At 34.4% G+C, this 13,017-nt stretch overlaps 1 protein-coding gene across 1 annotated transcript; it reads left to right on the top strand.

Annotated features, from left to right (window-relative positions):
* The first annotated feature begins 5,427 nt into the window (after positions 1-5,427).
* LOC121761344 (AP2-like ethylene-responsive transcription factor CRL5) lies at positions 5,428-8,995 on the top strand. The gene is made up of 8 exons (XM_042157000.1): positions 5,428-6,543; positions 6,735-6,817; positions 6,950-6,958; positions 7,032-7,120; positions 7,201-7,274; positions 7,358-7,408; positions 7,499-7,575; positions 7,930-8,995. The coding sequence occupies exons 1-8, from the start codon at positions 5,855-5,857 to the stop codon at positions 8,607-8,609; spliced, it is 1,752 nt and encodes a 583-aa protein (XP_042012934.1). The 5' UTR covers positions 5,428-5,854; the 3' UTR covers positions 8,610-8,995.
* Positions 8,996-13,017: the final 4,022 nt, after the last annotated feature.

Here is a 13,017-nt window from a genome sequence, read left to right on the forward strand (position 1 = left end):
TCTGATCCGTTAATTCTTCATGTCGTGAATAATTATTTTTATACGTAAAACAATAACTTTTAACACACTAATAATAACTTTTATTCATAAGAACTGTAACACCCCTTTCTCGGTTAGTTTTAACCGAATAGGTGACGTTACCTTTCGGTACGATCGATAAATAAAACCTGCCTTTTTTTTAAAGCTTTAAAAGTTGAGAATAGAGGTTTTTATGCTAAAAGGGAGATAGATAGATATGATATTTTGGCTTCCATATTTGTGCTTTAAGTATTTATTTATAAATTGTATATGTGATTGTTTGAAAAATTAGGTGAATCGAGTTCAAGCACAAGCGATAAGGGAAAATGGCACCTCCATGGTTGACTAAGCAAGTAATAGCGTTTTTTACGTGTACAGGTAGTGTACGCGTATTCTAGAATTTAATTCCTTTAACTTTGATAAATATTACTACTTGTTTGTGTGATTCGTATGCTTATGCCCTAGAACTTAAAAATAATTGCGTGGACTGTATACTTCAAAGTAAAGTGATAGAAAAGGGTGATATTGAAATTGTTGTTTGGTATTTCTTATGAGATGCAAAGTGATTTAAATAGTCATATGTGTTGAATAATGTAAAAATTGATATGAAATAGTTGTGTTATGCCCCATTGCTTGAGTGTATCACATGGTATAGTTGAATCACATGGTATAGTTGGCATGGCATAGGACATCAGTACTGCACACATGTTTGATCATTCGTCTTCTGGATAAACGAAGCGATGGTCTATATGATATGTTGATAGTTGACATGTACCCTATATGGGCAATATATGACAGTTGCCTTGCGATAGGCCATATGAGAGATTACAGTGTCCGATACGGACGTACATGATAAACGCCCTCATCGGGCTACTTATAGTGTCCGTGTACCCGTGCCCATCACTAAGCATAACTTGGGGGCTGAATGTGATTTTTGATTTAGAAATAATACTTTTGGTGCTTTGAAATCTTTAAATAGTTATGTTGCTTATAGTATAATTATGTTGATGAAAGAAAGTGACCACTGACAGGATTATTTATTTATATCATGTTATTGGTTTGATTGATAGATGGTAGATAGTTATTATTGAAAGTACTACGTGATAAATATGATAGTGATGTTGTACATGATGAAGGTGTTGATTATTTGTAAGCGATATATGTGATCTTAAATGATTCAAACTTCTATGAATGCTAACATTTGATGATATTATTTTGAACTGGTATATTGATGCCGATATAAATTCAATATGTGTTATACGACATTCCAGGTAATAAAGTGTTTACTTGTGATAGTGATATAGATTGAAGTTTTAGAGATTTTATTCTGGAATGCGATTACACTACGAGCTTTTCGAAGCTCACCCCCCTTTCTTCTCCCTCTTGCAGAGTATAGAAGCGAGTGAACTCGCTAGTTGGCAGCAGCACATGTCAAGTCACTACCCCCATTTTTGCTGGTAAAGTTGGAGTTTACACGTGGCATGCTTAGGTTATCTTTTGTTTGTAAATAGTTGGGTTACAAATGTAAGGTTATAACCTTCTTTTGCTAATGGGGATGTAAATAATTATCGAAGCAAGTTATCAAATTTTTCTGTTATGTATAATAGTAAATAGTTATTTTATCAGGTTTATTTTATGATAGTGTTGTATGCTGAGTGTTTGCAAAGTGGAAAAAAAAGGCAGGTTTTGTTTATCGATCGTACCGAAAGGTATCGTCACCTATTCGGTTAAAACTAACCGAGTAAGGGGTGTTACAAGAACAATGACTTTTAACAAAACAATAGTCATTTTCTCATGATTTGCATCATATGAACAAAATATCCAAACACACATTTATTCTTCAAGCAATCTAACTCTACCAAAATTCTTTGAAATGAAACCACTAATATCATTGTGGAAAATTATAGTGAAAGTGAGATGGACAAAGGTATTTTGATCAGCTGCTTTTGGCCTGGGGCACACTCTCATAATTTGGTTTTGCAGATAAGAGAATATTTTTTTCTTTTTTTTTTTCCTTTTTGGGTGTTTGTATATAAGTGGATTCACTCATTATTGCCATATAATAAAAAAGAGTCCCGTTTTCCTTAGTATTACAACTGTTTTTATTTTGCTTTTCTCCCTCCAAAAAAAATTATATGGGGTATTTATTTTTCATTCAACATCCAAACCAAATCATTTACATTTGAAAATATGTCTCCTTAAAACTCTTTTTCATGTACTTGTCCATGCAAAAAATCCTTCCCACGAATCCCATCATAACTAATTTTAAGATATTAATTTTCTAAGAGTAAAACCAAGTAATTAAAAGGTTATTAGTTGTTAGTTATTAGTGTTGCATTATTGTATAAAGCAGATAAGTATTACTCCAATGGAACCTTTTAATCTAATTTAATAAAATAATTACGTATTTAATTTGTTAACACCACATCCATAAGTTTAGAAACTACATAAAAATAAGTAAAAGAATTATGAAGAAAAGCATTGTGATTTTAGAGGGCCCTTTGATCATCATTCCGGGAATATTTGGAGCAAAAAGACACACTTTATCTTTTTGTCCAAATTAATAAACTATTGACTAATGTATTCAAACCAATCCAACTTTTCCTCATAAATCAACGTAAAAAAGTTACTTCTTGATTTTTTAAAATTAATTTATATATTTGAGTAACAATGACTAGCTAGTTGGGAAGAAAACGATTGTGATTCTAAAAGTTTTTTTTGATGTATGGTTAGTCGATTTTAAATAATACTATGAGGCAGGTGATAACATTTCATTGTCTAGTTAAGTTTAAGAATTCGTCGAGTGCTTATTAAGAAAGACAAAAAAGGAAAATTCATTATATATGGCCATACTCATATATTACAACGACGTGACATAAATAAACTCATATAGAATTATTATGAATCTAAATTAATTGGGTTTGGCTACAATTATTTTGGTGAGTTTATCTAATCATGGAGGTCATAAGATGTTACAAGAGCTTGTAAATGTGACGTCTTAAAAGCGTATACTACTTAAGTTGTGGTATTGTTTAGATAATTAAGCTAATAAACTATAGAGAGAATCATAGTTAATGAGAAACGGAAGGTAGATGAAACAAGTCATAATAGAGTTATTCTTTTCGTAAAAAAATTAACATTGTTGCTTATAAGATTATGAAAAATTAAATTGAATTAGAAGTCCCTTAATAAAGAAGTAGAAGAACCTATATTTTGGTAAACTTGTAAACTACAGCTTAATTGTAACTTATTTATATAAGGGATACATATTGGTCCTTAAAATTATGAATATTTATATAATTCTAGTAATTTCCATGAACTTTAGAATCGGTCTAAAATATCACAAACTTTACATTCAGTGTATTATTTCCTACTGCGGCCATATCTGACTAATATAAATGATTTTTTAAATCTTAATTGGCACAACTAAATCAACGTGATTTCTACGTGGCCTTTTATTTTAATTGTCATAAACTTATAATGTGGTCTTAAATATCATAAACGTGTACGGTTTACCTCGTAGAATAAGTTTTCGCTTAAAATATCTTAATTGCGGGGGGGAGGGTTGGGAAATAACACATGGAATGTAAAGTTTGTGAAATTTTAAAGTTCGTGGGTATACCGGAATTATGCCAAAGTTCGTAGTTTTGGGAATCAATATCTCTTTAAATAATTGTAAGTCTTGCCAAATCATCACTCCCCTAATTTTCTATGACAAACCACAACTTCTACCGCACACAACCATACCCTCTCCCAAAAACCACTCTCACTCTGCAATAGTCGGATCCAAATGTCCGCAATGCAGACCCCGATAGTTGCTGAACGGGTCCCCCATCCAGGACTCCCCCCTTGCAACGTGAGGTGCATTGGACTGCTCCATCCAAGCGTTTCGACACCCCTTTGTGGCCCCGATAATGGTTGCTGTAAAATATACAAATAAGATTCATATTTCGTTAATTTTTACTGTATCATTTACATACGCTCACATTTCTTAAAACCTTCGGTCAATCTTAAATGAGATAATTGTGGCCGAATGATGTATTTTCTAAAATAGATTTATAATTTCTTGTTGTACACATTCTCCAAAACTTTATCTATTAAAAAATTAAATTTAAGTTAATTAGGGTTTCAAAGAGAAGATTTCTTTGGCAAGTAGCTAGATTTGGTATCATGATCGTTAAACTCATGTTTGCATTTACCCAAAAGCCAAAATTGTAAACCTCCAAACGCTGTTCCACCAAAATACACTACAACATTTGTTACTAAAAAAACAAATGGAATTTGTGTACGTATTTTATATTGCAAACAGCTGCTAGATTTGAAATTCTGACAATGTAAAAGCAATATTGCACTAGATTTACTAAGGTAAATCATATTTTAAAAATGAAATTACAGTGTTTGAGAAATCTAGTTAAAGGTCTGAAATTTATCCAAATTTAAACAACAGACATTCAATGGAGGAAAAGAGTAACATCCGATCTTACCACCATTGTTCAAAATGGTACATTAAAAGCTGTCTGCATGAAATGACATGATGCCCACATCTACAGCCCCATACCCATCAAATCTATCTAATAAATACACACACTCTCTCCCTCTCAAATAAAACATCCTTTTCTATAGTATTAAACTAAAACTGAAAAAATATTTACTGATTCCTCTTTAACTTTTAATATAGGTTGTTTAGATTATTTTACAGCTAGCAAATGCCGAGATATTAAAATCAATTTTAACCCAAAGTTTATTTTCTCTGACTATTTACTTTAAATATATGGCTGCATTGAAAGAATTTTGAGAACAGCTTTTTCTGTATAATTCTATATTCAGACCCTAGCTATTCCATTTTCACACCTTACCCCTAGTTTTCAGATCTAGCTAATTCCAATAGTCTGCATTTATTCTTGAAAAGATTCATTTGAATTATCTGATAAAAAATTATATAAATTTAAATAGAATTTCCAATTAACAAAACAATTTTTTTCTACTACGTACTACTCCTAGTTTCCCCCTTAAGTATATAATTATATTTATATACTACCCGTAATATATTAATACCGACATACTCCTTATAAAAAGCAGCTTTGTATTTTAATAAAAAAATGTTGATTTTCAAATCTTTTTTATCGTTCCATTACTATCCACGTAAGCAGAAAAACACACTTAATTATCAACCACACTAAAATAATTAAATAAAGACGTGTGTCAAAATTTGTTAATAAATGGCAGGTTGTATATATTATATCATTATATGTTTCGAACATATTTAATAGTATATATGGTTAATTAGATAAATTTATTGCGATTTTCTCTCTCATTTGTAATTATCAGCTTCTGCAGGGTTTAAGTTAGGGTTTAATCACAAGAAATAGAAACAAAATTAAAGCAAAAGTCACATTATTTCTTCCTTTGATAGATAAATCATATTCATATCTATGCATATATACATACACAGATCCCCATGGAAATTCAGAGAGGAATGCCACCGATTTCCCAGCATACTTTGCTTTGCTGAAATTCATTCCTTTTGTTTCGATTCAAACAAACTATACACATTTATCTTCTCTCTCCCTCTCTACATATCGATCTATCTATCTCTATATATAAGTATGTGAGAGTAAGGAAAGAAAGAAAAAGACTAATTTCTTCGACTGGTTTTCTTGTTTATATCCCTCTAGTTTTGTGATAAACATGAAGAGAAGCTTTTTCTAGTGAGAGAGAAACATGAAATGATTACTCCATTTCCCACCCAATGATTGATTGAGTTTGCGCCCAATAAACAAAAAAAAAACAGCCAAACCACTGCGTGTAGTGTGTGTAAACATCCAATTCAAACAAAATGAAAGACATCAACGACACCACCACCGCCGCCGCTGCCGCGGATATCAGCAGCTGGCTGGGCTTTTCCCTCTCACCCCACATGAAAATGGAGGCCGCCGCCGCCGCCGCAACACCCTCCTCCGCCGCCACACAAAACAACAGCAACAACTTCTACCTCTCCAATTCCGGCGCCATCTTCGCCGGCGCCGACTTCCACGCCCCCCTCTCCGTGATGCCCCTCAAATCCGACGGCTCCCTCTGCCTCATGGAAGCCCTCTCCCAATCCCACCCGCCTCCCCCCAAGCTCGAAGACTTCCTCGGCGCCGCCACCATCGCCGCCGCAACCAACCAAGAAATGGACTTTTACACCCACCAAAATCACTACTTTTCCAACTACAGCTTCTACCAGCACCAAATCCCTCAAATCCCAGAAGAGGAAATCGCCCCATGCCTCAAAACATGGATGGATCACAGCCACAGCCTAACTGAGGCGGCGGCGCCGCCGCAATCTCTGAGCTTGTCGATGAGCCCGGGCTCGCAGTCGAGCTGCATCACCGCCTCGCTCCATCTCTCCGAAACCACGGAATCCGCCGCCATGGAAACGAAGAAGAGAGGAGCTCAGAAGCTCGGGCAGCAGAAGCAGACTGTTCACCGCAAATCCATCGACACATTTGGCCAGAGAACTTCTCAGTATCGCGGCGTCACAAGGTCTGATTTTTTTCTTCTTCAAACATCGTCATCATTGCTTCTATTTTTCAAGATTTGGGATGAATTTTGTCAGCGAGTCATGATTTGCTTGCTTTGTCAGTGCCATTTTTTTTTTTTTCAAATTCATGTTAAAACAGTGATCTTTTTTGTTGGGTTTTGAATAATTTGTGAATTATTTGTGTTCCCCACAGACATCGTTGGACTGGTAGGTATGAAGCTCACTTGTGGGATAACAGTTGCAAGAAGGAAGGGCAGACCAGAAAAGGAAGACAAGGTTAGTCCAAATATAAACACCATTTTATATGCTTCAAATTATTTATTTATTTTATTTTTACCATGGAGTTAATTTTCTTCTTCATTTTCCACTTGGTGGGATTTTGCTGTTGCTGTTGCTGTTGCTGTTCAGTCTATCTTGGTAAGAATTTAGATTATTATCTCACTGCATAAGTTTAAGAAGTAGAAACATATGCTCAAAGATTTAGTTACAGGTGGTTATGATATGGAAGACAAGGCTGCAAGAGCTTATGATCTTGCTGCTCTAAAATACTGGGGGCCTTCCACCCACATCAATTTTGGGGTAAATCACATTTTCCCATTGTAATACCACATTTTTATCTGTTTCAAGAACTAAAGTTGTGATCTTTACATAATCTGCAGCTGGAGAACTACCATCAAGAACTTGAGGATATGAAGAACATGAGCCGACAAGAATATGTAGCCCACTTGAGAAGGTGAATGTTTGTTTCTTGCCATAATCTTGGAAATTGACATTCTTGCTTGTCTGAAATCTTACTGTCTGTATTTATGTTTTTAGGAAAAGCAGTGGATTTTCTAGAGGAGCTTCGATATACAGAGGAGTAACAAGGTTGATTTGAGTGATCTTGATTCTTGAGCTTGTTTTACATCTCTGAGTTGCATAAATGCTTAATCTTTGGTTTGTTTGTGGTGTGTTTAGGCATCACCAGCATGGGAGATGGCAGGCGAGGATCGGTCGGGTGGCCGGAAACAAGGATCTCTACCTTGGAACATTCAGTAAGAATTTGTGATACATCATCAATCATTCTTGAAATAATGAGAATTTTAGTGTTTGTGTTGAAATGTCATCTTGATTTATGTTGGCTTGTAGTAAAATGTCTTTGTTTGGCACTCTTTTCTTTTTGAGCAGTGAGTTGTGATTGCTTTTAGTAAGGCTGATTTCACACAGCAACTTTGACTGTACTGGTTTTTTGGTGGGACTCCACTTTTGTTAAGGCTGTTTTTGGTTTTGATAGACAAAATGATGAAGAGGGGAAATGGAAAGTTCTTTTGTAATGTGACATACTATTCTTGATTAGTAGTTTTGCAGTAAAATAATTTGAATTTTTGTTATTGATTCTCTGTTTTCAGGCACGCAAGAGGAGGCCGCTGAGGCCTACGACATCGCGGCGATCAAGTTCCGGGGGGTGAACGCGGTCACCAACTTCGATATTTCCCGATACGACGTGGAGAAGATCATGGCCAGCAACACTCTGCCGACAGGGGAGGTGGCACGTAGGACGAAGGAGGGGAGGCCCGCCGCTGAGGTGGCGTCCGTCGAGGAGTGCCACGCCTCGACCCAGAGGGTCGAGTTGTGTGGCAGTAGTGCTCAAGTTGAGCACGTGTCCAATGGATGTGATTGGAAGATGGTGCTGCATAGTGATGCCCCGGTGGTGCAGGCACCATCGGGGCATCAGGGGAGCGTTGGCGTTGGCTCGCTCGATGTGAAGACGTTGAATCTCGGGAGCTATCAGAGCCCTACGTTTTCCGTGGGCCTGCACGAAATGATGGGCGGTCTCAACTCGAGCCAGAGGGGGGTGTCGAACGCCACGATGGCGCCCCACTTCTCGAATGCGTCGTCCTTGGTCACGAGCCTGAGCAGCTCGAGGGAGGCTAGCCCCGAAAGGTACGGGGGGCCTAATAAGTTAGTGACCCCCCCAGCCAACGTGGGCGCTTGGATCCCAACTACTCAGATCAGGCCGATGCAGCTCACCACAGCTCACATGCCGGTCTTTGCGGCATGGAACGACGCCGGAAGGCAGCTCCTTTAGGCGTCGTCGCCGCGGTAGGGCTTCATGCCTTGCATGAAGTGAGAAAAAAGAAAAAAAACAAGACCCCCTAAGAAAAAGGGGGGAAGGGAAGAAGGCAGATTCAAAAGAAAATGAAGAAAAAAATGGATTAAGCTTTTTTTTGTGTAATGGTGGAAGACATTGGAAATCATGGAGGGGACAAGGGTGGGATCCAGTTATCTATTTGTAACAAAGTGTTTGGAACTTTTTCCAAACTCAAAATTTGCTTTTTCTTCATATTGGGATCAAGATTTTGCAAAATGGAGGGAATCTTGTTAGGGCTCTCATGATTGAATTAGCCTTTGTATTATTGAATCTGCTTTAGTTATATATATATGATAACATCTGTCACATTAATTCCCTTTCAAGTACAAGAAAAGAGAGGAAATGAGGCCAATAATGTAAAAGGGGTGTTTTTCACTTTGACCAAAGCTATCAATGGTTTTATTTTCTCCCACTTAAAATGCATTACATAATCATAAGCATGCAACTTTTCCTTCTCTGAGCTTTCCCCAAAGTTAACAGACATTCCCTCCCATAATTCAAGAAAAAGGAGATTCTTTTTTAAGAAGTGTTTGTGAGTTGCATGCTTTTGGATTTATGGGGCATCATTAGGAAGGCTTTGTCTCTTATCTTATTTAAGATGCACTAAATATTTGTAATTAAGCTTTTCCACCACCCCCTCCACTTGCTTCTATGTTGGACTTGAAAAGCACATTTGTGTCCTGATATGGGCATTTTGAACAAGGCAATCATTCTTCTTACATCCATATGTAATGCATTTGCACACACACTTACACGTGTGTGTGTGAGTTTCATATTTTCTTGAATGTGCTAGTTTTGAATCTTTTGATGAGGTTTGGGGTTATTCAAGATTGGCTCCAAGCCTCCAATTATTGCATGAGGTGATCTTGGATAATTGTAAGAGTTATAATACTTGTTTCCAAGAATTGGCTAGTACTTGGTACAAATATAAGAGTATTTTACTAGGGTAAGTCGATATTCCTACTGTTTGGAACTTTTCATCCAATTCGAGCCACTTTGAGACTGCTCTTTTCAGTAGACTATTGTTTACCGGTCTTTCATTTGAGTCTTTATTTTATCGAAAATGTGTGATGTCTCCTTATTCATGTTTTACTCTGTTCGTCAATACTTTGGTTATGTAGTGGGCTTTTATCTATACATCGATTTTTTATTGTTATTTTCGTTTTGAATTACCTTTTTACTATTACTCTATCTCTCACCATTATTTTATCTTGTTAGTTTTGCAATGCATGAAAAAAAGAATGGACAAGGAGGGAATGATGCCGGAAAAGCAGGCAAATTTTGTGCACATATAGTTTAGGTATTGTGCAATTATTGGTCACAAGTCTTCGATTAACAGCAAAAAAGTTGAAAGAACCCAAATTTTGGTAGTGAAGTGCGACACCCATTTTCATATGCATCACATTAATTTTGGGTAAATAGTTGATTGACGTAGTCCAAAATTGACATAGACCCATGAAAAATATTGGACTAGTGCTCAACTTTTCTTGATATTCTACTGATCTTATAATCATTATGTTATTCTTCTATTCTCATCACTCACCTCATTAGCTGGATAATGCACATAAATCTCTTTTCTTTATTCAACTTGTGACATTTTTTCACTGTTTATGCACACTTGCTTGGTTGTAAATTTGTAATCTTATTAATGGTGGAATGGTGAAGTACATATTCACTAAAAATTGAATATCTCTTAGCACATTAATCTACAGTGTTCAAATCAAAACTAGGAGTACTAATATTTTAATACTAGAAAACAGGCATGAGTATATTTAATCCATGGTTGAGTGCAAATTAAAAGTCCAATGAATTTGCAACAAATTTAATTGAGAATTGGGACATTTTTTATGTTTAGATTTAATTGTAATAATGTTGGAATATTGAGATTTATATAAATAAAATAACATACCAAAATTAATTTAATCATAATCGCTAGAAGAAGGGGTTGGAAGTTGGAACCTTGTGGTTAACAGCCACACGCTCTAACCAACTTAGCTATTCCGGCAATTGTGCTCTGTTTTGAAATGTTATTTTTATTATTCAAATAAATTTGTTTAAAATTACCTTTCATTTGTGGATTCTTTCTTTTGTTAATCTATATCAGTAGTAATTTGGGACTTACTTCTTCCTTCTATAATTAATAGAAATGTTTTTTCATCTTGCTTCGTCCATAAAAATTAATTTCATCTTCGCTCCAATAATATTACCTTAACTACATTTTATTTCTATTTCTCTCAATAATTTATTAATTATTATTAAAATTTATATCATGCATTAGTAATAATATTTGTTTTTTCATAATAAGTTTTTCATCGATCAAATTTAAAAAGCTTGTTAGTCTCCCCATTTCCATTTTTTAGCGGTCGTTTTACTTATGTATTTCCTCATTTTAGATTTTAAAACGGCCACATAATTAAATTTGATAATCTTTGAACATAAGTTTATCTATTACTCCATTATTTTCGATTTATTGGTGTGTTTTTTAATTGCTTTGGTGGTTCGTTGATAAGAGGTTGTACTAGTAAACAACGGAAAAATCTAACTTAAAACCTATATAAATAAATACGAATATATTACCGATGGAAATAAATTAATGCAAGACTAAACCTAACGATGGTTCGTTGAGTCATTGTGGGTTGGAAATTCAAATCATAAAGTAGAAATATTTTAAGATCGAATTCAAATCATAAAAATATTTATCTATTTTCCTATTTTTTAAATTTTCCCTTGAATGTACGAATGTAGAAATTCTTGATAACCAAGAAAATTATGGAAAATTTGTCTATCATCGATGGGACGTTGGCAAAAGTAGAACTACATTAAGGGAAAAAGGTGTGACATTAATCAAATTAAAATTACTACTACTACTAACCAAATATATTGTCACTACATATCGATTAAAATGGTCAAAAAAGATCACAAGCCGACTGGAAATATTGGGAAAAGCAGAAAGATACTCCCTCAATTATATGTAAAAGTTGATACAAATTGATTCCCAAATTCTTCAAAACTTTATGATAGTCAAGATTAATGATTACTTATATTTGTTGTGGACAGTTGGAGTTGATATATATGATAATGATAATTAAAGTTTGTGTAAGACAGTTATTATGTGACTAATGGTAGTGCACGAGGGGTGCCATAGTAATTGATAATTATCAGAAGCTTTAATAAGAATAGACCAAAGTGGGACTTTAGTTAAGTTAAACATGTAATTATTACTTAAGTGCATTCGTTGTTACGGCAGGATTAATTATTTTTTGTATTTTATTTTTCATTTCCTTAATCCTTAAGGTTGAGGGAATTAGTGATTTTCAAATTAACATTTATCGAGAGCCGAATCCACCATTCAACTTACTGGATCCAAATTTATTTTATTTTCATCCTCACTCGAGCAAATACGTAAGGACATGCATAAAATTAGAAAATGATTGAGACACAATTAAAAAATAAATTATATTCTAGTTAGTTGATGTGGTTTTACAACTTCGTCGTTGACATCATTAATGATCTATTATATAACTTATTTAATTGATTATATTCTTTATAAGTTTATTTAGTTTTATTTATTTATATATTACACTATAGTAACATATATATTTAGTTAATTAAATTTGAGAAATTTTAATTTGTTTTACGCCTATAATTAATTGTCTTAGTTCACAGTGCCCACACGTCAGTGACACCTATCACAAAACTTTATATTTTTGGCGTCATTATAAAATAATAAAAGCATATTAAACTCAAAGCTAGGTTGGCAATTGGCATACATTTTGCCTTTTGGAGCTTAATTCCACCAGAAAATAAAGTAAACAATGAGATTTTTGCATCCGTATTAGTTAATATATTTATTTTCTTAAGAGTTTCTATAAAAATAAATAAATCTATATAATCTATATATATGTATAAGCGATGTTGACTAAGTACTACTTAATTGGGCAATTAGGCTAGTAGTAGTATTATTTTTTAAAATTGCTTAAGGTGCATGGTATCGAGCGATTCTGTCCATGTCTTTTCTTCTCTTTAATTAAATGATCAAATCAATTAGCCACCATTTCAAAACATCCTTTAAATTATTAATTGCAATACAGGCATTTTTGTCATGTGTGTCACATTGTATTAGTGTGTAACACAATACTACACATATAAAGACTTTATATTTGATTCGATCAGCCTCAACTTTTAATTTTTAAAGTGAAAAATGTTATTTTACTTTACATAAGTCAAATAAGCTAGCTTTTCTTTTATTTACATGTCTTCTATTTTTAACCTTTTTCATATTGTGTGTTTTCTTGCTTTTCCATCTGTCACCCTTGTAATATGGAGTACTACTATTTAGGAGATG

Source organism: Salvia splendens, chromosome 13 (genome assembly GCF_004379255.2).
Source record: "Salvia splendens isolate huo1 chromosome 13, SspV2, whole genome shotgun sequence".
Classification (NCBI taxonomy): Eukaryota; Viridiplantae; Streptophyta; class Magnoliopsida; order Lamiales; family Lamiaceae; genus Salvia; species Salvia splendens.